Source organism: Impatiens glandulifera, chromosome 1 (genome assembly GCF_907164915.1).
Source record: "Impatiens glandulifera chromosome 1, dImpGla2.1, whole genome shotgun sequence".
Taxonomy (NCBI): domain Eukaryota; kingdom Viridiplantae; phylum Streptophyta; class Magnoliopsida; order Ericales; family Balsaminaceae; genus Impatiens; species Impatiens glandulifera.
The window spans coordinates 85,534,594-85,557,359 of NC_061862.1; the positions used below are offsets into that span (position 1 = coordinate 85,534,594).

The window sequence follows — 22,766 nt, forward strand, 5'->3', positions numbered from 1 at the left end:
CCCATCAGTACTGTCAGCAAATATTTCTCTTTATTCATTTAGTACGGACGGAATATATCATTTCATCATTACATTAATTAATTTACAAAATATTACTTTTAATCTAATTTTGAGGTGAGGAAATTCATGTTATCTTGTTCAAAAATCATATAAATTAAATTAAAAGTCTATAAGATCTTACCTTTTTTTTGTTTTTAAATCACAATTAATTAGATTGTTGTGTAATTATTTCATTGGTAATCCAAAGTAGTATGTGATTGAAGGGTTTACAGCACATTTTAAATAGCAAAATGTTATTCATCCAATAACATAAAATTATCGCCATTAAACACTAAACAAATTATCTAACCTTAAAATATTTTAAAATAAATTTAACTCATTTGTATATATTTGTGTAAAACTTGAAGTTACAAAATTAATATTATAAATTATTATAATAGTAAATTATAATAATATGATGATAAAAAATTAACATCACACCAATTATTGCAATTCATATCAATTAATTACATAGTCATTTTTAATATTTTAAAATACAATATAAAAATGTCAACTATAAATTATGATAAGTTTATTATTTAACTATATAACAATATAACATAGTTGGTAGGTGTGTCATCAAATGATTACATAAATTAATTACAATTTTTTTAAAATAAAAGATAAAAAAATATATCATTTTATTTTTATGTCTCTATTAATATAATAGAGACTCGTTGCAGTCTTTTACAACTCACGATTTCGATTTTTCAATTTAGACTAATCAAATTTATTTATTAATAAAATATCAAAATTTAAAAGAAATTTAATATATTTTACAATGACACTTCACTCTATATAAATGAACTATTTTCATGTCTACCCATATTTTATTCACTTCTTTTCGATATACCTACATTTTTATTCACTTTACCAATATACCCACATTTCTCTCTCTAAACTCATTAATTAACTTATTAATTACATATTTTTTTCACTAAACTTAATAATAAGTTAATTTTATAAACATAATATATATATATATATAGTTAAAATTAATAATATTTTATTAAATAATTAAAATAAAATACATTATATAAATATTAAAATAAAATATATTAAATAAATATTAACATATTTTATCTTTATTTAATTTTATAAATATAATATGTATAATTAAAACTAAACAAATAAAATAAAATAATTCAAATAAATATTATAAATTAAAATAAAATATATTACATAAATGATAAATAAAATAAAACTTTATTTATCTTTATATATCTTATTTTATTCTTACAACTTTATTTATCTTTATATATCTTATTTTATTCTTACAATTATTCATTTTTATCTTTATTTAATTTTGTAAATATATTATATTTAATTTTATTACAAGACATAAATTCTTTTTAGGTGGTTAGAAAATAATTCAATTTTATTATAAATTTAATTTATTTTTATACATTTTATTTTAATATTCATGTAATTTATATATATTTAAATTATTTATTTTAATTTTATAAATATAATATATATAATTAAAATTAAACTTATAGTTGTAAAATTTCTCCCTAGTCAAATTAAAAATGATAAATATACTTTAAATTAAATAATTTAAACAAAAATTATAAATTAAAATAAAATAACTTAGATAAACATTAAAATATATCTATGTAGTTTAATTTTATTTATATAACTTTATTTTAATGTAGTGTATATTTATTTAAATTATTTAATTTAATATTTCAAATTTTAATCATATAAATTATAATTATAAAATTAAGGAAGGATAAAATAGGTGTGTAATTTTAATATTTATATAATATATATTTTTATTTTAATATATAATATTTAAATTTATTTTATTAAATTATTTAAATATTATTCCTTTAATTACATAGATAAAATATATTAATGTTTATTTAAGGGTTTAATTATTAAAAAAATTGTAATTAGATCATCTCCAATCCATAAACTTATTCTCAAACCCAAAATGAAGTAAACATCAAACAGTAATTCATCTTCATCCCAAAAATCCATTCTCAAACCCAAAAGAATATTCTTAGAATATTTCTTTCTTACACTAACTTTTTAACCTTATTAATATTATCTATATATTTATAAACTTTACATATTTAACCCTAATCTTTTCTCTTTCATTTAATAAAATTAAAATAAAATTGATTATATATCAATAATTCATAAACAACAAAATAATTTTAATACATTTAAATAAACAAACATATTATATTAAAACAAACATGGTTAACATTTTATAAAATTAAAATTATAAAAATATAAGTTAAAAATATAAAATAAATTAGATTAAATTTTAAATATAATAAATTTAATGATTTAATTATATATTTAAAAAAATTAACTTTTAATCTAAAAAAAATATATAAGTTGAAGAATTAGTTTAAATGTAAAAAAATAAAAGTTATAAAAAAGAATATATATATATATATATATATATATAACCTAAAGACCATTTTTAAAAATGGCCAAAATGGAGGAGCTACAGTCCAAGTCCAAACGCATATATATGCGTTTGGCTAGAAAAGATAGTACAAAAACTCATTTTGAGTTTTTTTTTTTTTCAGTAAGGTTTGAGCAAAATAGGCATCCAAAACTCATTATAAGTGTCGGTTGGAGATAGTCTTAATGAGTTAATTATAGGTTTAGAGAGAAGTGTGTATATTAGGAAAGTGAATGAAAATGTAGATATATTAGAAAAAATGAATAGAATGTGAGTAGACAGGGAAATGGTTCCTATATAAATATAAAAAATTTCTTGTAATAATATTAAAGAAAATATTATATATTTCTCTTGTCAAATTATTGTTAATAAAAAAGATAAATAATAATTCAAAATAACTTAATCATACAAATATTCACCCACATAAATACATCACACCACTGACCACACCTATTTATATATTTTTAATTGCTAAAATAATTCAGATGTCACAAGCTAGATTATGATATTTGTACATATAACTTTCTCAAATTTGCATTCACATTTCAATCTTTATAACTCTTTTAAATTCGCACAAACACGAATTATCCAATCACACAAATCCGATGGGAGACATTTTAGAGAAATCCTAAAATCTTCCGATGTATTCTAAAGTGCAATATTTAAAATGCGAAAATTTAAAACATAAGAGAAATCGCCAAAAAAAACACAAATTTGCACAAAATCTTATAAAATAAACATTTGCAAGCAAACATGGGATACAAGTATTGATGACAATTATAATATGTCTAGTAGTTTTTTATCCGAATTGTCGTGTTAGAGACATTTTTTCTCTGATTTGACTGGAGATGAGGTGGGGATGATATTTGTGTTATCCGCTTTGATCTCACCCCGATTCAGTCCTAAACACTAATAAAAAAAATTAAATATATAACATCATAAATATATTTATTTATTATTTATATTTTATAATAGTTTTAAGTTTATTTATTTATAATATATAAATTTTCAATATATTACCATATATAATATTAAAAAATTTGTTTACATCATTTTATCAAAGAAAATTTTATTTTTTTTTTAGATAATATGGTATTATCGGTACCCCACGAGATTCTCAGAAACTAAACTGTACCGGAATGATAATTAAAAAAATCCTCGAAATAGAACAGAGGCAGAAATTATAAACGAATTCTCCGCCCCGATCCTTCTTATTGACATCCGTGGTTAAAAGTAAACAACCTTGGTAGCTCCCTCTCATTAATTCTTTTGGTGGCCTTTGTTCATTGCAATTCAGGCACTAATTGGTCTTATCCTAGCTTTGGGCTAGGGTCTAAATGGATTCTCGATCTTCTCAGGGTATATAACATGAAAATAAGCAAATAAACATGTGATTCAAATATTAAAAGGATTAAATAACCTTGAAATTTAACTAAAACATGATTAAGTTATTATAAAACACTCCAAATAAATTTAATAATAAGGATTTTAGAAAAATATTTGATTTTAGTGTATCAATTTTGTTCAGGGCTAAATTCGATCAAAATAAAGTATTGGGGGGAATTTGTCATGCAGCAAAGGTCAGGGGCCAAAATGTTCTACTTCTTGAATCAGAAATTTCAGAAAAAGGAGAAATTAATGATCTTCAAACCAATCTTGTAGCGAAATGAATAAGCTTTAAGAGACAAAGGCTTCAATTTTGAGATATTTTTCAATTTTGAAAGAAATGAAAATCGTGATTTTGGGTTGAAAAGAACGTTAGTATGTTATGAGTGAATAAGTTTAAGCATGATTTACGGTAGAAATGTGAAATAATTCCTTAATTTTTTTTAAAATTTAAATTTAACTCATTATTTTTTTCTCCAATTTCATTAGGCATAATTTGCGTTTATTTAGTCATTTTATTCATAGTTTTCTTTTTTTTTCTAAGACCACCTCAAACTTTTTTTTTGGTAAGGTTACCCCTAACTTAAATTCTTAGATCTATCCTTAAGTTTAAATATTTATATCCAAATTGAAATAACAAAATTAGTATTTCGAGAGAATTAAAATAGCTATGATTTCGGTTCAAATATAGATACACTTCTATCTTATTCAGCCCATCTAAGACTGCTTGCCGATGTTGGAGCAATGTCACAAGTAAACTCCACTGTGATAGTAGATTCACTCATGTTTTCTTTAATTGGTTATTTGCAATGTCTCATTCTTTTGCGTCATATTTCTTTGTATCATTCTCGTGTTCCTGGCCATCTGAAAAGTTTCAACAAAAAATGATGGTTTATACTCATTACCTGACCTCTTGAACTTTTAACCTTTCTTCAACAACTTTAATCAAGAATGTTGGATAAGTGTAGTTATAATCGAACTTGTAACGTCAAGATTACATTTTTCTCAAATCTCGTAAAAATACAAGATTAGACACATATCGAAGATCGTCTCGTCAAATGAGATTAATAATTCAAAATAATGGTTAATTCGACTGGTGTTGGTTTCTTAAGATTTTTCCCGTGAAAATCGAGTAAAAAACAAGTTTACATAAAAAATACACAAATAAAAAGAGATCACGTATCTGTTAGAATCTTTAGTCTAAATTTTTAATCCTTAAGTCTATAACTTTTTTAGTCTATAACTTTTATAGACTATGTCGATAAAATGTAATTGCAGAAACATATTTGAATCTTTAATGAAGAACGGTTTCGTTTTTCGTTGTTCTTTGAATCTTCTCTTAATCTTGGATTTCCTAGTTCTAGATCTCAACATGAATCAATAATAAATGATGTGGTTGGAGTTTAGATATTTCAACCCTTTATTGATAGCCCTTGAGTGTTTTTAAAAGATGAACATACAATTACCTTTTGCCTGATTAGAGAAACATAATAGGTAGGCTATCTATATGGGTTTGGGACCTAACCTTAATATACTCATTTACTATTCGACCCATCAACGAAATAGTAAATGATATTTATGCTTTTATACAAATATATCCTCATATTTATTATAAATATCTAAATAAACTCATAACTTTTATGTTTTAATAAATCACTTTAATTGAATTTAATCTTGATATATTCCCAAATATTGAAAATAATTCCGATAGTAATATCATGTTCTGTGTGCTTGATTACACTTTTAGAAAGGATACATGTGCTTTATTGCTCGTGATCGTCTAGTAGGATCTCTTATCTAAATATTCATTAGAAATCTTTTAGCATTCAAAAGTTACAACACTTTACCCGAACAAGGCTTTCCTCCAAAAGGAGAGTCCTAAAAAAACATTCTCCCCAAACCACCCTAGCTTATTTAAATTGGCCCTTAACTTCCTTCTAATTTAATTTGATTTTAGTAGTGAACTTCTTTATGGACTTGATTTCTGTTTGGACTTGCTGGTTGGGCCTCATACTAAAACACAAAAAAATTTAATTAAAATCAAACATAAATTTTAATTGATCTAGATCTCGTGCACCACATATTGAACCATGAAAATTAAACTCCAATCCTTTCCTACTTGCTCAAGCCAGAGAAAATTGAACATAATTATGTATAATATATTACATACATATATATATATATATTAATTATAGTCAAGTTATTCTTAATATAGAGCTAGCTAGAGTTAGTTGTGTGGTGGCTGATCATCATGTTTAAGGATCATGGAAGGAACCATGTCTTGTAAAAGTCCATAGTCAGTGAGCTGATGATGAATCTGTTGGAGTAGTGGTGCACTAATTAAGCCATTTTGGGAGCCACTTCCAATAGTATTATAAGTTGATGATGATGAAGAAGAGTTCAAGTATAATGGAGCCATTTGTTCAATGAATGATTGATCATAAGGAAAGCTCATCATAGTGGATCCTCCTCCAATTTGTCCCATATGCATGGAGGGTTGCATCATTAACCCTGCAACCGCTCCCCTTAGTGTCGAGGGAATATGATGGTTGTGTTGTCCCTCGTACGTTGTGATCACAGTCGACTGATCTTCATATGATCTTTCCACGCGTTTTTTCACTATGCACTTCTGAGTTGTGCACCTGTAATAGCTCCTGCAAGTTAATTAATACAAAGATACATTAATTTTATTTCTCTATTAAAGAATGTTATTATGATTAAGACTCAATTGGAAAACTTTTGGTTAAGTCTTGTTTTTTTATGTACACATGACCCCTCCCATTTTGGATGCTAAATCGTGTCTTTATAACCATTTTAAAATTAAAATAAATTGAAAACAATAAATCAAAGCTTGACAAAGATATCATATTTACAATATTGTCAACTATGATAATAATATCAAAATATTTAAGATCTAATCACACACCCTCTATGTGAGAGGTTTTCTCTTTTCCTAATCTTAAAGGTAGAATTGAAGATAAACCAAAAAAGAATAGAAGAACACCAAATGTCAACTTGATAGAGAAGAATGGAAGCTAAATAGCGGTGTCAAATATGAAAACAAAACAAGACAAAAAACCGAATGAGGATGAGGGCATCCAATTGCACGCCGAGTTGGGTTACATCAAGAATCTCGACCTCCAATACTAGTGTAGTGTTTGGTCTTGATACATGGTTTGTTTTAGTATTACAGTGTGGTGCGACGACAAATGAAAAGTTTCTAACATAAGAACCCTTTGGCATGTATTTTGAATTTGACTAAGATGATGACAACTCATATTACCAATTTTTCCCGATCAATAATTGTTGTGACTTGTACATTTAAATTAATGAAAAGTCCTTTTCTTTTATAAACAACAAAGTTATGGCATTTCCATTTAGATAATTAATTCCCATGCACATCTAATCTCTCTATGGATATATGTGCATGTAAACATATATAAGTTAATTCAGACATATAATGAAAAGATATATTATAGATATTACCTTGGAAAGGGGCTGTTCTTAACAGCCTTTTGACCATACTTTCTCCATCTATATCCATCTTCTAGATTATCAACTTCACTCTTTGTCACAAATGCAAATCTCTGTTGCCTCTCCTTTTCTACCTTCTTATTTGCCTTCTTAATCCTGAACTCATCAATTTACCTTATTACTATACTATAACAAACTTAATTATAACTAATGCCATATAAATTATAAATGCAACATTAATTTAATTTTGTTTTATATAATATAACATATTAAGGTTGTTGGGTTGCATCAGACTAATACTTCAAAGTCAAGTCAACAATTCAAAATTCTAATGTACAACAATTTATGATTCATATCTTACCCTATTCACTTATATAATAAATAGGGTTACCTTGGTTAGAATGATTCAATTAAATTCAAAGCTTACATGACTTTCTTGGAGCTGTCAGCTCCTTCTTCAGAAGAGCCTGCCTTGAGCTGATGATGATTGATCTCTTTGGACTTAGTGATATTAGTCTTGTTAGATTCATCATGATCTTCCCCTCCCACCTCATGACTCGATGATGAATTAGAAACCGAACTACTGTTTGGTGGAGTAACAGGCGCCGGCTTCTGCTCAAGTTGGACATGTTGATCCAATGAATTTGGATGATTGTTTATCGGGGAATTAGGCGAGATTAAACCAAATGCTCGGGATAGAGAATTATAGTCTGTGGTCGAGCCCACTTGTAGGGTATCAGCGAAGCTCATGAAAGGAGGATGATCATCAAACCGGGCTATTAGTGGATCATGATGATCATGATGAGCTGAAGCAGATTGTGATGAATTAGAAAGAGAAGAAGATGAATTATTAGTTAGAAATGAAAACCCAATTGAGGAATTAGAGTCATGAGTGGTATTGTTGAGGAGAAAATGGTCATTATTGAAGAAGAAGAAGTCTCTAGTTTCACCAGACATTGAAGAAGATGAAGAAAGAAGAAGAAGAAGACTTTGATGATTATGCAGCAAAAAAGCATATATATTGATTAAGCTTTGCTTGTCTTCTTATAATATAAGAAAGAGAGAAGTTTGAATGGGAGGAATATTTAGGCCCACCTCAATAAAGGAAGTTTGACAATGCAACACAATGCACCTTTTTGGATCAAACACCATACCATTTTAATAACTTTTATTTCATTTCTCTTATCAAGACAAAATAATATTATTTCTAGTGTTACCTAAACATGCATGTAGCTTCTCTTTTTTGTCACAAAAAATGGAATCAAATCAAAACATACTATAGTGTATTGCATTTGCAAATTATTTTTTTTGAAATTTATATTTAAATTATATATATATATATATTGATATATGTTTAATAAAATGTAAGTATCATGTTAATTTTCAAACATTATTTCATACCTAACATAATTTTTTCATAAAAATAAATAATTATATTAAATTTATTTGAAAACTATATTTTATATGTCAGACATAATAATAGTCTCATTCAAAAAAACACTATTAACGTTCTAGACTCATTTGATCAATATAAAAAAGAGATTTAGGATAATTTAGAGAGGTTTAGAAAAGATAGTAAATACCATGTTTAATAAACAAGAGAGAAAAAGTTGCAATAGTGCTGTTTCGGTTCATTGGTGAGACCTAAACCCAAGAAGGTCCAAGCCATGAGACTAAACTAGAAGTCATTGGGGGATGCAATGAGTTGCTAATTTATTTTATAATTTATAAGTTAGTTTTTTTATTGATCCAAAAAGTCCCATATATAAAAAGAGTATAAATCAAAAAATAATAATAACAAAAGATAAGTGAAAAAAAGAAACTAAAAAATTAGGACAAATGAGTCCATGATATAAAACATGGAGACCAATTCTCTTGTTTGCATCACATTCATGATCTAGCTAGTAAAAAGTTGAAACATGTATTTTTCTTTAAATTAGATCATGTTTGTGATAATTATGTGATGTATATATGCATTGTTTTATTATGTTGGTTATTTATATACAAATGTTATATATATATAAATAGATTTAAATTTTTCAAAAAAGTAAAGAACAAGTGTAATAAATTGACCATGAAAAGTATCCTAAGATGGATGATCAACTAATGTTATTATGACCTTAGACTTTGACTTTAAAAATTACCAACATCTTTTGATGAATTATTATGTAATTGCCTAGACTTACTTTTCATAATCAATCCATCCATCCATTATCATTTCAACTTTATTTACCCATTCATGGGAGAAGAGAAGTTTCTATGAATCATTATTGTCTTTATTTTATTTTTAACTTAATTAAGTTTGTATTAAAACATGACAAACTCACCAATTTCAAAAAAATAAAATACATAAATACATAAACATTTAATGAAGTTACTAATTTTAGATAGTTTAAACAACAAAAGAATTTGTATGTGCTTACAATTCCGGTTCGATTATGATTCAAATGAATTTGACTTTGGCTTATTATTCTACTTAAGATCGATAATGATTCAGAGTAAAGTTGAAGTTATCATGATTATGTGCTCACTAATCTTGAATTGAATTAGTAGAATTATATGTAAAATAACTTATTTGATTTATAGAAGTCTATAATTGTATTGAATTATTATTCATGATAGTATGTATTGGAGGGTGTCCCACATGGCACCGGCATTTGACCTTAGCCCAAGCTGTGAGTGACACGTGGAAGATCATGTTTGCTCTTGCTACCTAGCTGATTACAACCCCTAATAGGCTTGCTCCCTTCCCTTGGCCCCATTCCTACTTTTTCTTCTTTAAATAAAAACCCTAATATTGATTCATCATGGTCAATTTTAAACAAAAATATCATATTAATTGGTCATGTGTCAAAATATAGTTATCTCAAGATACAACAAAGATCAAACTAAACCAAATAAGATGAATAATTTGTTACTCAAGTAAGTCACAATGTTAAAAATCATGGCTTAAAGATTGTTAATAGAAAATTTTCAAAGATAACATCATTTACAATGATAACTAAAAGTAATGGAATATAAGAAAGAAAAAGTAAAAACACATGTAATATCGAGTTCATTTATTAAAAACTCAGGCGATCGACACAATTTTTCAATTGAAGGATTAAGACATCTCTAATAAATAAGTCATATGGATTAGAAAAGAAAAATACCCATACCCTTTGTAAGTTTATGCTTAATATTTTATAAAAAAATATAGACAATTACTTTCAAAATTTAAATAAAATTTAACCTCTTTCTCATTTGTCTTTTTAGTAGGTGTGGATAATGTGAAGTGAGATGTGTCACTCCCAACATGGTTGAGATGAAGAACAAAGTCACACAAACTACCAAATATGTTATGCCAATAAATTGACAATGTAATTCAGGAAAGCCATCAAAAGAGAAAGAGATAATAGAAATATGCCAAACAACAACTTTCTCAATTCTAAACTTTTTTTTTTCTTTCTATTATTATCATTTTCTCACAAATTCAAACTCTTTCCTTTATGGGCTATTTTTGTTTAATACTAATTCATTTTATCTATAAAAAATTTTCAAGGAAAAATTCATGAAATATTATATAAATTATGAGAGCGTTTAAACTTAACAACAAAATCCCGAGTGTCCAAAATGTTATTTTATTGTGTAAAGAATGAGTTATTTTAAATCTCTTTTGAATGCATGATGTAAAAAATGGACTCGATTGCATCATGCATATATCATTAGTTCTTCCTTTGATCATGTTCAATCATTAAAAAGAAGAACTCATGAATATGATAATATTAGGCCGAATGATTTGACTAATTAATTAAGCAACTTTATGACATATAGGTGTATATAATTAATTAAGTCGACGAAGATCTACACATTAATTAGCTTAGTGTAACTTATGGTTAAGCATAAATAAATAAAATAATCAATTAGCTAGCTAGTTAGATAGGGGTCAAGATCAGGATAGGTGAAACATATCATGATCGATCATTGATGATGATGAACAATCTTAGGATGGATGAAAAGAAGCATTGATGTAGGACGGTTAATTAGTTTGCTTTAGATCGATCAAAGTAGACTTTTCATTTTTGTATGAAAATTAAATATTATTAATTTGAACTAGTCTAAAGACTGAAAGAGAGCATGAGATTGTTGACCTAAAGTATAGTTTAATTATTTTATATATAACGTATGGCATCTGGAATTGTGGACATAATTGGATCATGTCGACCTTTACCGGCCCAGGCCCACATCCATTCAGAGAGAGGGCAGGTATGTGTGTATATATATAGGTGGAGATCGATCATGACTGAAATTAAAAGGAATCTTTCAGATGTTGACACATAATTTTATATATTTATATCAACCTTATCATATATATATTTAGTAATTCATTTAGGAAACTTAGTATTAGAGACAAATTAATAATCAAAGTATTCCAAAACCTTCTCTATTGATTAATATTGTTGTTACCCTCAAGTATTAAGAACGTCAGTAGTATTTTTCGAGCTGGGACTGGGAGAACTAAATGAAGCTATCCTTACTCATCATCCGAATCTTGTATTCAGTTTACAAGGTCTGATTTGTCTAGATCATCTAGTTGGTTTTTACCCCATAGTTATGCATGTTCTTTGCAAGATGCAACTTGCAAGGCTAGTAGGATCACGAAACTTAGAGGAAAAAAAAATCATATATAAACTATTTATTTAGTTTTAATAATTAAAATATGTGTAGGGAAATTACGTCGCGCTAGTTATAGAACAATCAAAATTAGTAAACAATATGTATTAACTAAGACAATATTCATTTAAGTAGTTTAATGGGAAGAGGCTTGAATTTAAGATGTAAGATTCTTAAGAAATAAAATTTGATCTAAGAAATATATATTCATTAAGCCAACTAATTATTAACCTGTGAACTAAATTAATAATCATAGAAAATTTAAACGCGTTTAAAATATAATATATCTGCAAGATATTATCATAATCTATATATATATAATGATGCTTAATTTTTAAAGTGTCCGGATTGCCGGGTCGAGAGCTGTGGTTAATTTGGATACTTGGGTCGGATTGTGGGTTGACCCGTTTTTAAATTTAAAACGGTTAAAAATAAAATTAAAAATGATAGGTATGTTTCGAACTTGCAACCTAACAAAACAAGTACAACTCTTTAACCAACTAGGCTACAAAGACTTTATATTTTAAATTCAACACCAAATTTGATAAACGCGGGACGTTTTAATATTAATATAAGTTCAACTTTTTAACTAACTAATCTATATATATATAATGATGCTTAATTTTTAAAGTGTCCGGATTGCCGGGTCGAGAGCTGTGGTTAATTTGGATACTTGGGTCGGATTGTGGGTTGACCCGTTTTTAAATTTAAAACGGTTAAAAATAAAATTAAAAATGCTAGAGGTATGTTTCGAACTTGCAACCTAACAAAACAAGTACAACTCTTTAACCAACTAGGCTACAAAGACTTTATATTTTAAATTCAACACCAAATTTGATAAACGCGGGACGTTTTAATATTAATATAAGTTCAACTTCTTAACTAACTAATCTATATATATATAATGATGCTTAATTTTTAAAGTGTCCGGATTGTCGGGTTGAGAGCTGTGGTTAATTTGGATACTTGGGTCGGATTGTGGGTTGACCCGTTTTTAAATTTAAAACGGTTAAAAATAAAATTAAAAATGCTAGAGGTATGTTTCGAACTTGCAACCTAACAAAACAAATACAACTCTTTAACCAACTAGGCTACAAAGACTTTATATTTTAAATTCAACACCAAATTTGATAAACGCGGGACGTTTTAATATTAATATAAGTTCAACTTTTTAACTAACTAATCTATATATATATAATGATGCTTAATTTTTAAAGTGTCCGGATTGCCGGGTCGAGAGCTGTGGTTAATTTGGATACTTGGGTCGGATTGTGGGTTGACCCGTTTTTAAATTTAAAACGGTTAAAAATAAAATTAAAAATGCTAGAGGTATGTTTCGAACTTGCAACCTAACAAAAACAAGTACAACTGTTTAACCAACTAGGCTACAAAGAATTTATATTTTAAATTCAACACCAAATTTGATAAACGCGGGACGTTTTAATATTAATATAAGTTCAACTTTTTAACTAACTAATCTATATATATATAATGATGCTTAATTTTTAAAGTGTCCGGATTGCCGGGTCGAGAGCTGTGGTTAATTTGGATACTTGGGTCGGATTGTGGGTTGACCCGTTTTTAAATTTAAAATGGTTAAAAATAAAATTAAAAATGCTAGAGGTATGTTTCGAACTTGCAACCTAACAAAAACAAGTACAACTCTTTAACCAACTAGGCTACAAAGACTTTATATTTTAAATTCAACACCAAATTTGATAAACGCGGGACGTTTTAATATTAATATAAGTTCAACTTTTTAACTAACTAATATATAATGATGTTGAGTAAATGGATACTTGGGTCGGATTATGGGTTGACTCACCCATAAACTTAAAACGGTTAAAAAATGTCAAAAAATATTATCCGTAATTTTTTTTCACGATTTTTATATTATTACTCGTGCAAATGCACGGGCTAAATACTAGTATTATATTATTATATTATATTAGCTCTCTTATTTGTTAATTATAATGTCTATATAATAAATATAACATTTGTAACAATTTATAACAATTTAATATAATATTTCTCTCTTTATTTTAACATAGTATCAGAGCATTGTTATCGTTCTTGAGTCAATCAAGTAATAGTTTTCCGCTGTCTCCATCAATGGTTACCTTAGCCATTGATGGAGGGCTCTAATCATTTATTATAATGTCTATAACTTTTTAACAATTTATAACAATTCAATATAATATTTTTCTCTTTATTTTAACACAAACATCTTATGAAATCAACCAATTTGAGTAAGGTGAAAATTACTAGCTAGTCTTTTTTTCGTTTCCTTGTGTTCTTCATAGGTATTTTTGGTTTCCATGGATTTTCATATTTTTTTATTGTCTAACATTTTCATTGGCACGTCGTTATCCTTCGGTTTGATCCGTTCATTCGTCACCGTAAATCTTCTGAATAATTTATACCAAAGAATACACTATAAAGAAGATTTATTAAAGTCAAAAGTTAGTAAATAATAATAGTGGCATTGAAATGTCAAAAGATCACGGGAAATGAAAAAATAAATTGAAAAAGATTGATCAATGTCCAAATCAATACATAAGTTAGACAAAATTATTTGTCAAGATTTCAACTCTTGTTAGTCAAAGTTGTTCATGGTGCAAATTGCTTTCAACTTTCCGAGTCTCTGACCACTTCCCTAACCTCTAGTACAACTACCCATATATAATTATATATTAATTTACACCATTGAATTAAAATTAATCATTGACACTTTTTTTAAAAATAATAAAACCTATTTTCACTATTTTTTTTATAGTGAGAAAACATATTAATTTGTTGTTGGAATGTATGTATTGTTATGCCAATATTTATCTACTCTACTTGGAATGTTGCAAAAAGGTCAAGTTAATTGAATAATTATATAGATTAAATTAATGAATTGAATAATTTAATAAAGTTACTAGAATTGTTAAATAATTGTCAATTATAATTTGTTAGCATCCATTAATTTGTGAAGTACTACTAGCTAGATCATGTCTATTATTAGATAATATTCAATGTGAAAAGGGTCTTCATTTTCGTTATATTAATTATAGTTCAATGTCAAAATTTCTAGATACTTAATTATTATTAATTGTCACATGAACAACCCATTTAATACTACTTTTTTGGTGCCTAATCATGCATTGGAATAGTGACAATTGGTATTTGTAATTTGTCCATACTTGGTCCAGGTTGGGAATAGTGTTTTATTATAGACAAAACTCTAAATTTAAATTAATCTATTTAGCACAATATTTTTTTGTCACGAGAAACATAGTGGAATTTTGATGTTAAAAAATAAATATTTAATACACACCAAACAATAATTATAATAAGATCCGTTTATTATTCTATGAGCATATATGTAGTCAAAGTCCAGCAATTTAGAATGGAGCACTTCCAAGTTTCAATAATAGAATTCCAAGAAATGGTCATCATATAGTTAAATGTGAATAGAAAGAACTGGGAATTATCAATAGTGGGCTTAAGAGAAATTTTTTATTTTGCCAGCCCCATAAATATTGAAGTGTATATAAAGGATTTACTTGGATCTAAGTCTCATCAATATTCAAATTCAGTAATTTGTGGAGATATCTTGATTTCATTAGGTTCAATTCTAACTGGATTTAGGTGACTGAAACAACTATTTTTTAATTTTGTTCTCTTTTGATAATTAAAAATAAATTATATAGTAGCAACATTTGGGTGGTATTTATGCTATTTGAAAAGTTTATCGGGAATATTCGATTTTTATCGGAAACGAAGCCGCTTGAATTAATTCATGCCGATGTTTGTGGACCGATCAAACCATCGTCTTATGGTAAAATAATTATTTCTTACTTTTCATTGACGATTTTAGTCGGAAGACTTGTGTTTATTTCTTGAAATAAAAATCTAAGAATTTTGATACTTTTAAGAATTTCAAAACTTTGGTGGAGAAAGAGTCTGACTATATGATTCGGGTGTTGAGAATCGATAAATGTGGATAATTTACTTATAATGTTTTTAACTATTTTGTGAAGAAAATGGTATTAGACGTTTCATCATAACTCCAAGATCCCCACAACAAAATAGAGTGACTGAAAGGAAGAACCGGTCCATCCTCAACATGAATCAAAGCATTATGAAACATAAGAAGATGCCAAAAGAATTTTGCGCGGAAGCAGTGACTTGTGCAGACTGCAGTGTATCTCCTTAATCGTTGTCCGGTCAAAAGCATGAAATACCTAACACCAATTGAAGCTTGGAGCGGAAAGAAGCCAGATGTATCTCACATAAGGATTTTTTAAAGTATTTCTTACAAGCATGTGCTAGAGCAAAAGAGAACCAAACTTGATGATAAAAGCGAGAAGTTTGTGTTCATCGACTATGACGGAAAATCAAAAGGGTACAAGATCTACAATCCTGTCAACGAAAATATGGTTGTGAGTCGTGATGTGAAGTTTAATGAAGATGCTTTTTGGAACTGGAAAGTTAATGAAGATTCCATCAACGAATTCTTCCCATTCTTCGATGAGGACAATCAAGGAGAATAAACATGGAAGCCCATAATTCCTACGATGACGGCGAACACATCTTCTGGTGCATCTTCATCAAGTGGAAGCCCTAATGAAGGATCACGAAGGATGTTAGGGAGATAATGAACGATGTCCCTATGTTCTATCTTTTAGCTGAAACAACGACTTTGAGTTTTGAGGAGGCTAGTAAGGAAAAGAAATGGAGACAAGCCATAGAAGAGGATATTCGAGTCATTGAAAAAAACGATACATGAGAACTCACTTCTCTTCCATCGGGTCAGAAGTCTATTGGTGTCAAGTGGATATTCAAAGAGAAAAAGAATGCCAAAGGTGTTGTGGAAAAATATAAAGCGAGATTAGTCGTCAAAAGGTATGCACAACTACACAAAGTGGACTATGATGAAGTATTTGCTCCAGTTGATCGTCTAGAAACAATTAATTTTTTTTTATTTCACAAGCGACACAAAGAAATTGGAAAATATTCCAATTGGATGTGAAGTCAGCATTTCTTAACGGTTTCGTTGAGGAGGATGTTTTTGTGGAGCAACCAAAAGGCTATGTGATGAAAGGACAAGAATGAAATGTACTAAAGTTGAAGAGAGCTTTGTACGGTCTCAAACAAGCGCCTCGAGCATGGTATAGTCGGACTGATGCTTATTTTCGTGATAAAGAATTTGAAAGATATCTAAATGAGTATGCACTTTATGTGAAAATCGATAAAAATGGAGATTGTTTATTCATTTGCCTATATGTGAATGATCTTATTTTTACAAGAAATAATTCGAGTTCTTTGAATATTTCAAGAATGATATGGCCCGATAATTTGAGATGACAGATATTGGTTTAATGTAATTTTATCTCGAATTAGAAGTACGTCAATCAAATGATGAAATCTTTGTTGGTAAACAAGTATATGTGAAGAAATTTATGTATAGATTCAATATATCGAATAGCAAACTGATGGCTACCCCTATGGAGGTTGGAGCTAAATTAAGCAAGAACGTAAATGGAGAAAAGGTGGATCCCACACCATTCAAAATTCTTGTTGGTTGTATAAGATATTTGACATGTACTCGATCGGATATTCTTTTTAGTGTGAGAATTATTAGTCGATTTAAAGAGGTGCCCATGATGGAGCACATGAAGGCGACAAAGAGAATTTTGAGATATTTCAAAGGTACTATATATTTTGGACTGCTTTATTCATCGTCTAAGGAATTTCAACTTGTTGGATATTCCGATAGTGATTTTGCCAAAGATATAGATGATCGGAAGAGCACAACTGGATTTGTGTTTTTTATGGGGTGTAATGCAATTTCGTGGAGTTCGAAGAAACAAGCGATAATCTCGTTACCATCTTGTGAAACTGAATATGTCGCAATGACATCATGCATTTGTCACAAAATTTGGCTTAGAAGAATGTTGAAGAAGATAAGTTTGTCAAAGAATAAAGCGACCACAATTTTTGTTGACAACAAGTCTGCTCAAGCTCTAACAAAGAATCATGTTTTTCATGATCGAAGTAAACACATCGATACGCACTATCACTTCATCTGAGAGAGTATTACGAAAAAAGAAATTAGACTTGAATATGTGAAATATGTTGATCAAATTGCAAATACTTTTAAAAGCCTTTTGGAGTGAAATTTTCTAGTAGAATGAGGAGTATGCTTGGAATCATGAAGAAGAATTAATTTTACGGGGAGTGTGTTGAAAATAAAATTAATTAAGAACCTGACAGTTTAAATGTCTAGTTAATATTAGACGTTATTATCTTTTGTGTAATGGGTGTCTTAATTAACATTATTTCTAACTATTTAAGAGTCATGGAGGTTATAGAAGTTAAAAAGTTTTTTTTCTAGTATAAATAGAATAGCTATATTTGCAAAAAGAAGATGCACTGAAATAAAAATATCTTTCATTTTTTTAATCTTATTATCTTGAGTTTGTGAGAGAATACGCCGATTGACCACTAAGTTTTTAACATGTTCATGGTTAAAATTATACTCGTCTTCTCGAGATTCTAAGCGGTGACGTGAACTAGATAACTTCTATTATATTAAGTTAAATAAAGAAAAGAGAAAATTAATTAAGAGAGAAATAATTAATTAACTTAAGAGAATAAGTACGACATAGTTTTGATGATGTGATCTGAATAAAACTAAGTTGTGGTTTGAACAGAACTAAGCTGTGTAATTTGTATTTACGCAGGTACAACTCATAAGACGTATATCTTCATATGCAGTCTGAAGCAAGCGTAATCAGATGAAGTCTGAACTACTTAGACATGTCATTATAAAGTAGTGCGCGAGTAGACGTCGTTTAACTACATCACACAGAGTCTGAAGTAGTGCACGCACAGACATCGTCTAACTACATTAGACGGAGTCTGAAGTAGTGCACAAATAGACGTCGTCTGACTACATCAGACGGAGTTTGAAGTAGTGCGCGAGTAGATGTCGTCTAACTACATCAAACGTGGTCTGAAGTAGTGCGCGAGCATACGTCGTCTAACTACATCAGACGGAGTCTTAAGTAGTGCGCGAGCAGACGTCGTATAACTACATCAGACGTGGTCTGAACTAGTGTGCATTTAGACGTGTTCTGACTTTATTAGACTTGTAGTATGAAGAAGTGCGTAAGCATACGCCTTGCTTCAGCAGACGTCTGAAGAAGCGTTCGCTCATCTGATCAACTGTCTACCTAGTCTGCCTATCAAATTATAACCGCTCAAGTGCCACATACTCAATATTCCTCTAGTAAGTTTTGTACCTTTCCGTACATCACGTTCCAGCGAATATTCTCCAGTACAATTCAGTACGCCACGATCCAACGATTATATTCTTGTGTACCTTCCCGTACACCTCGACGTACATCCAACAGATAGCTGACACGTGTTAAGAAGAAGATTCGACCGTTGCTGAACCTTCAGTATAAAAGGAAACTAGAGGACAATGGGTGAATCTCTTTGAACCTCTCAATCTCTAGTTTTCTGACTCTAAGTTCTCTGAATCTCTCAGTTTCACACGCTCTCAAAAGAATTCAAAAAACTATCAAGTGATGTGATTACTTTCCATGTGATTACTATGTAATTCATCTACTGCTCTTTCTGTGTGAAATTTCAGTAATGTAAGTTTAACAGAGGCTATTCTATTCAATAGAGAGTTAGCTAAGAGTTTAGAAACAGGCGGTTGTTAAGTCATGTGTTTTCTGAACGAATTTGTGTAGTGTTCTATACCAATCAAAGTCTTCTAGTGAATATCTTTCTAGAAACAGAAGAATGTGTGACGTAGGAGTTTTTATCTCCGAACATCCATAAAAACTCCTTGTGTTATTTCTTTTTTATTCCTTGTATTCATTTATACGACGCTTCAAATCCAGCAAGCACACTTGAAGTCGTTCAAGAGCTTGCGAAGATTTGTGAAGAATAGAAACAAATCTTAATCCCTCACATGATTAACATCGAATTGAAAGTTAAAAGTTTCCAACTATATTCAGATCCCCGCCTCTATATATGACACCGATCCTAACAACTTCAATGTGAGACATTGTTATAATTTGTTCAATAAAGTCAGTCTGATTGAGTTTTGTCAGGAAAAATTGTGGGAGTATAAAATGCTTGTCAAGATCTCATTTATTGGTTGGAATATTATTCACGGCGAAATTCCCACTAATGATAGATGTGTACGGAAGAGCATGATTATTGTGAGTCGTTGTTGTATTATGAAAATGGTTTCCCATATTCTTTTAAATTATCACGTTGTGACAAATATATGGAGTCTTTTATGAAATTTGACTGGAATCCAATGGGTTATACCGAAAATCGTCGATAGCTATTGGGAGGCATGAATCGAGGCAACTAAAAGAGTGAGAGTTACAAAATAGATCACTATCTCTATAATTTTTTAGTGGACTATCTGGTTGGAAAGAAACCAAAAAACATTTAATAATCAAAATAAACTCTTAAGAATCAATCAAAATTTCATTATCACGACAACGTCGAAGATTAGATCTGTAAAGCATGTTGATTCGTTTGAGAACCTCGTCGTCGTCATCGCTCTTCTTGAGGATCTTTGAGACAATTAATTGTATTTTGATTTTTTTTTCTTTTTAACTTGACGAGTCAAGCCGCTCGTGAGCTGCTCGTAAGCCGCTCGGTCAAAGCCCAACTTGAGCTTGAATTTGACCGAGTTCGAGTCGAGTTTGAGCTGACTCGTTTAATATTCGAGTTGAGCTCGAGCTCATATAATACTGACTTGATGGCTTGTCGAGCTTTTTCGAGTCTAATAATATATAAAATATTTATTTATTTATTTATTTTAATATTAAAACATAAAATCTAAAACAAATATTTTTTCTTCACTCTCCTTTCAAAATCCATATGACAAGCCCACAATTCACATTATTATATCTTATGCCCCAAATGTTAAAAAAAAAACTTAATTCTCTAATACATCATCATATCCTACATGATTTTTCATATTCATTATTTTTCTTTCACAAAAGTTCTTCATTTTTCTCCATATTATCTCTCATTTATTCAAATGGTGTGCACAAAGTAGACATCGCTAGGAAATCAACTAAAGACAAGGAGTTGCTATAAATCTTCTCCAACTACCGTATGTGAGAAGATGCCTCACAAGTTTTGCCAAGAACAATTGCTTTGAGAGAGATCTGTAAGTACCAAAAGAGTATGAAGCTTTGATCCGTAAACTTCCATTTCAAAGATTTGTTCGTGAAATTGCACAAGATTTCGATACAGATATGAGATTTTAGAGCTCCGACATAGTTGCTCTCCAGGAGACAGTTGAGGCTTATTTAGTTAGTCTATTTGAAGACACTAATCTCTACGCCATCCACGCCAAACGGTTGACTATTATGCCTAAAGATATTCAACTTGCGAGACATATTCGTAGTGAGAGGACTTAGAGACCTTATAGGTGTTTAATGATTATGTTAATAGTCATGTTTTTGTCGATTATCAACTAGTTTTTCTCCATAGACTCCACTTAAAATGTATACCGTTGCTTTGTTTGATCGATATATTATGTTATTTGTTATTGATGATTAAATATTGATTTGCTTAATTGATTTTTCATTTTAAAATATTATGTTTTTAATGTTGAATGAGTATGAAAGTTTGATATATTCATTTTAAAAATAAATTTTGGTTTGAATTCAAACTCAAATTTGAGCTTGAAAATTTAATTTTAGTTCAAGCTTTTGAGAGCTTTTAGATAAATAGTCGAGCTCGAGTTCGAGTCGAGCTAATAAATAATTAATCGAGTCGAGCTCGAGCTTAAGCTGATTCAAGCTCGGCTTGACTCATTTGCAGCCCTCTTGTCATGCGGATATATGCCCTAGACACCACCATTGAGCAAGAAGAAACTTGAACAAGATAATCTTAAAAAGGGAGGAAATGGATAATATCTGAAATCTTTTTCAAAATTTTGTTATTGGGATGACTTTCTAGACCTTTGAATTACAAGCAAATGTAATATACAAGATGAATATTTTTTTTATTTTTTTTATATTTATTTACATGTTTTAAAATGTTCTTATGTGTTATGTGTGAATCTTCTTAATCAAATGGAAGTGACACAAACAATTGTCAAATTTCCTTACAAATTTATGTTGCCGCTTGAAAAAAATTAAGACACTTGGTTAATCTAATATGACAAACATTTTCTAAAAATGAATTAAGTAAAAATTTTATGTAAGAGCCTGCAATGATGTAATTTATTTTTGAAAGATTCAATTCATTTATAGGGTCTTTTATGTGAAAAGACCAAAGATTAGTCCAAATAAGGACTCAAATTTGAGCATATGTATGTAAAGCATGTTGATTCGTTTGAGAACCTCATCGTCGTCATCGCTCTTCTTGAGGATCTTTGAGACAATTAATTGTATTTTGATTTTTTTCTTTTTCTTTTTTAACTTGACGAGTCAAGCCGCTCGTGAGCTGCTCGCAAGCCGCTCGGTCAAAGCCCAACTTGAGCTTGAATTTGACCGAGTTCGAGTCGAGTTTGAGCTGACTCGTTTAATATTCGAGTTGAGCTCGAGCTCATATAATACTGACTTGATGGCTTGTCGAGCTTTTTCGAGTCTAATAATATATAAAATATTTATTTATTTATTTTAATATTAAAACATAAAATCCACAACAAATATTTTTTCTTCACTCTCCTTTCAAAGTCCATATGACAAGCCCACAATTCACATTATTATATCTTATGCCCCAAATGTTTAAAAAAAACTTAATTCTCTAATAC

The 22,766-nt window shown here is 29.0% G+C and overlaps 2 protein-coding genes across 2 annotated transcripts; one reads left to right on the top strand and one right to left on the bottom strand.

The window, feature by feature from the left end:
- Positions 1–5,916: 5,916 nt before the first annotated feature.
- On the bottom strand, positions 5,917–8,291 carry LOC124922020 (WRKY transcription factor 71-like). The gene is made up of 3 exons (XM_047462739.1): positions 7,749–8,291; positions 7,334–7,477; positions 5,917–6,501 (listed from the first exon to the last, which is right to left on the bottom strand). The coding sequence occupies exons 1-3, from the start codon at positions 8,276–8,278 to the stop codon at positions 6,075–6,077; spliced, it is 1,101 nt and encodes a 366-aa protein (XP_047318695.1). The 5' UTR covers positions 8,279–8,291; the 3' UTR covers positions 5,917–6,074.
- Positions 8,292–16,536: 8,245 nt separating this feature from the next.
- On the top strand, positions 16,537–18,051 carry LOC124935030 (secreted RxLR effector protein 161-like). Its single transcript, XM_047475499.1, has 2 exons — positions 16,537–16,604; positions 17,430–18,051. The coding sequence occupies exons 1-2, from the start codon at positions 16,537–16,539 to the stop codon at positions 18,049–18,051; spliced, it is 690 nt and encodes a 229-aa protein (XP_047331455.1).
- Positions 18,052–22,766: the final 4,715 nt, after the last annotated feature.

Coding starts and splice junctions, on each gene's coding strand:
- LOC124922020 (XM_047462739.1), bottom strand. CDS start 8,278: ATGTCTGGTGAAACTAGAGACTTCTTCTTCTTCAATAATGACCATTTT. Junction 7,478..7,748: donor GACAGCTCCAAGAAAGTCAT/GTAAGCTTTGAA, acceptor TGATGAGTTCAG/GATTAAGAAGGCAAATAAGA. Junction 6,502..7,333: donor AAGAACAGCCCCTTTCCAAG/GTAATATCTATA, acceptor ATTAACTTGCAG/GAGCTATTACAGGTGCACAA.
- LOC124935030 (XM_047475499.1), top strand. CDS start 16,537: ATGACGGCGAACACATCTTCTGGTGCATCTTCATCAAGTGGAAGCCCT. Junction 16,605..17,429: donor AATGAAGGATCACGAAGGAT/GTTAGGGAGATA, acceptor ATTTATGTATAG/ATTCAATATATCGAATAGCA.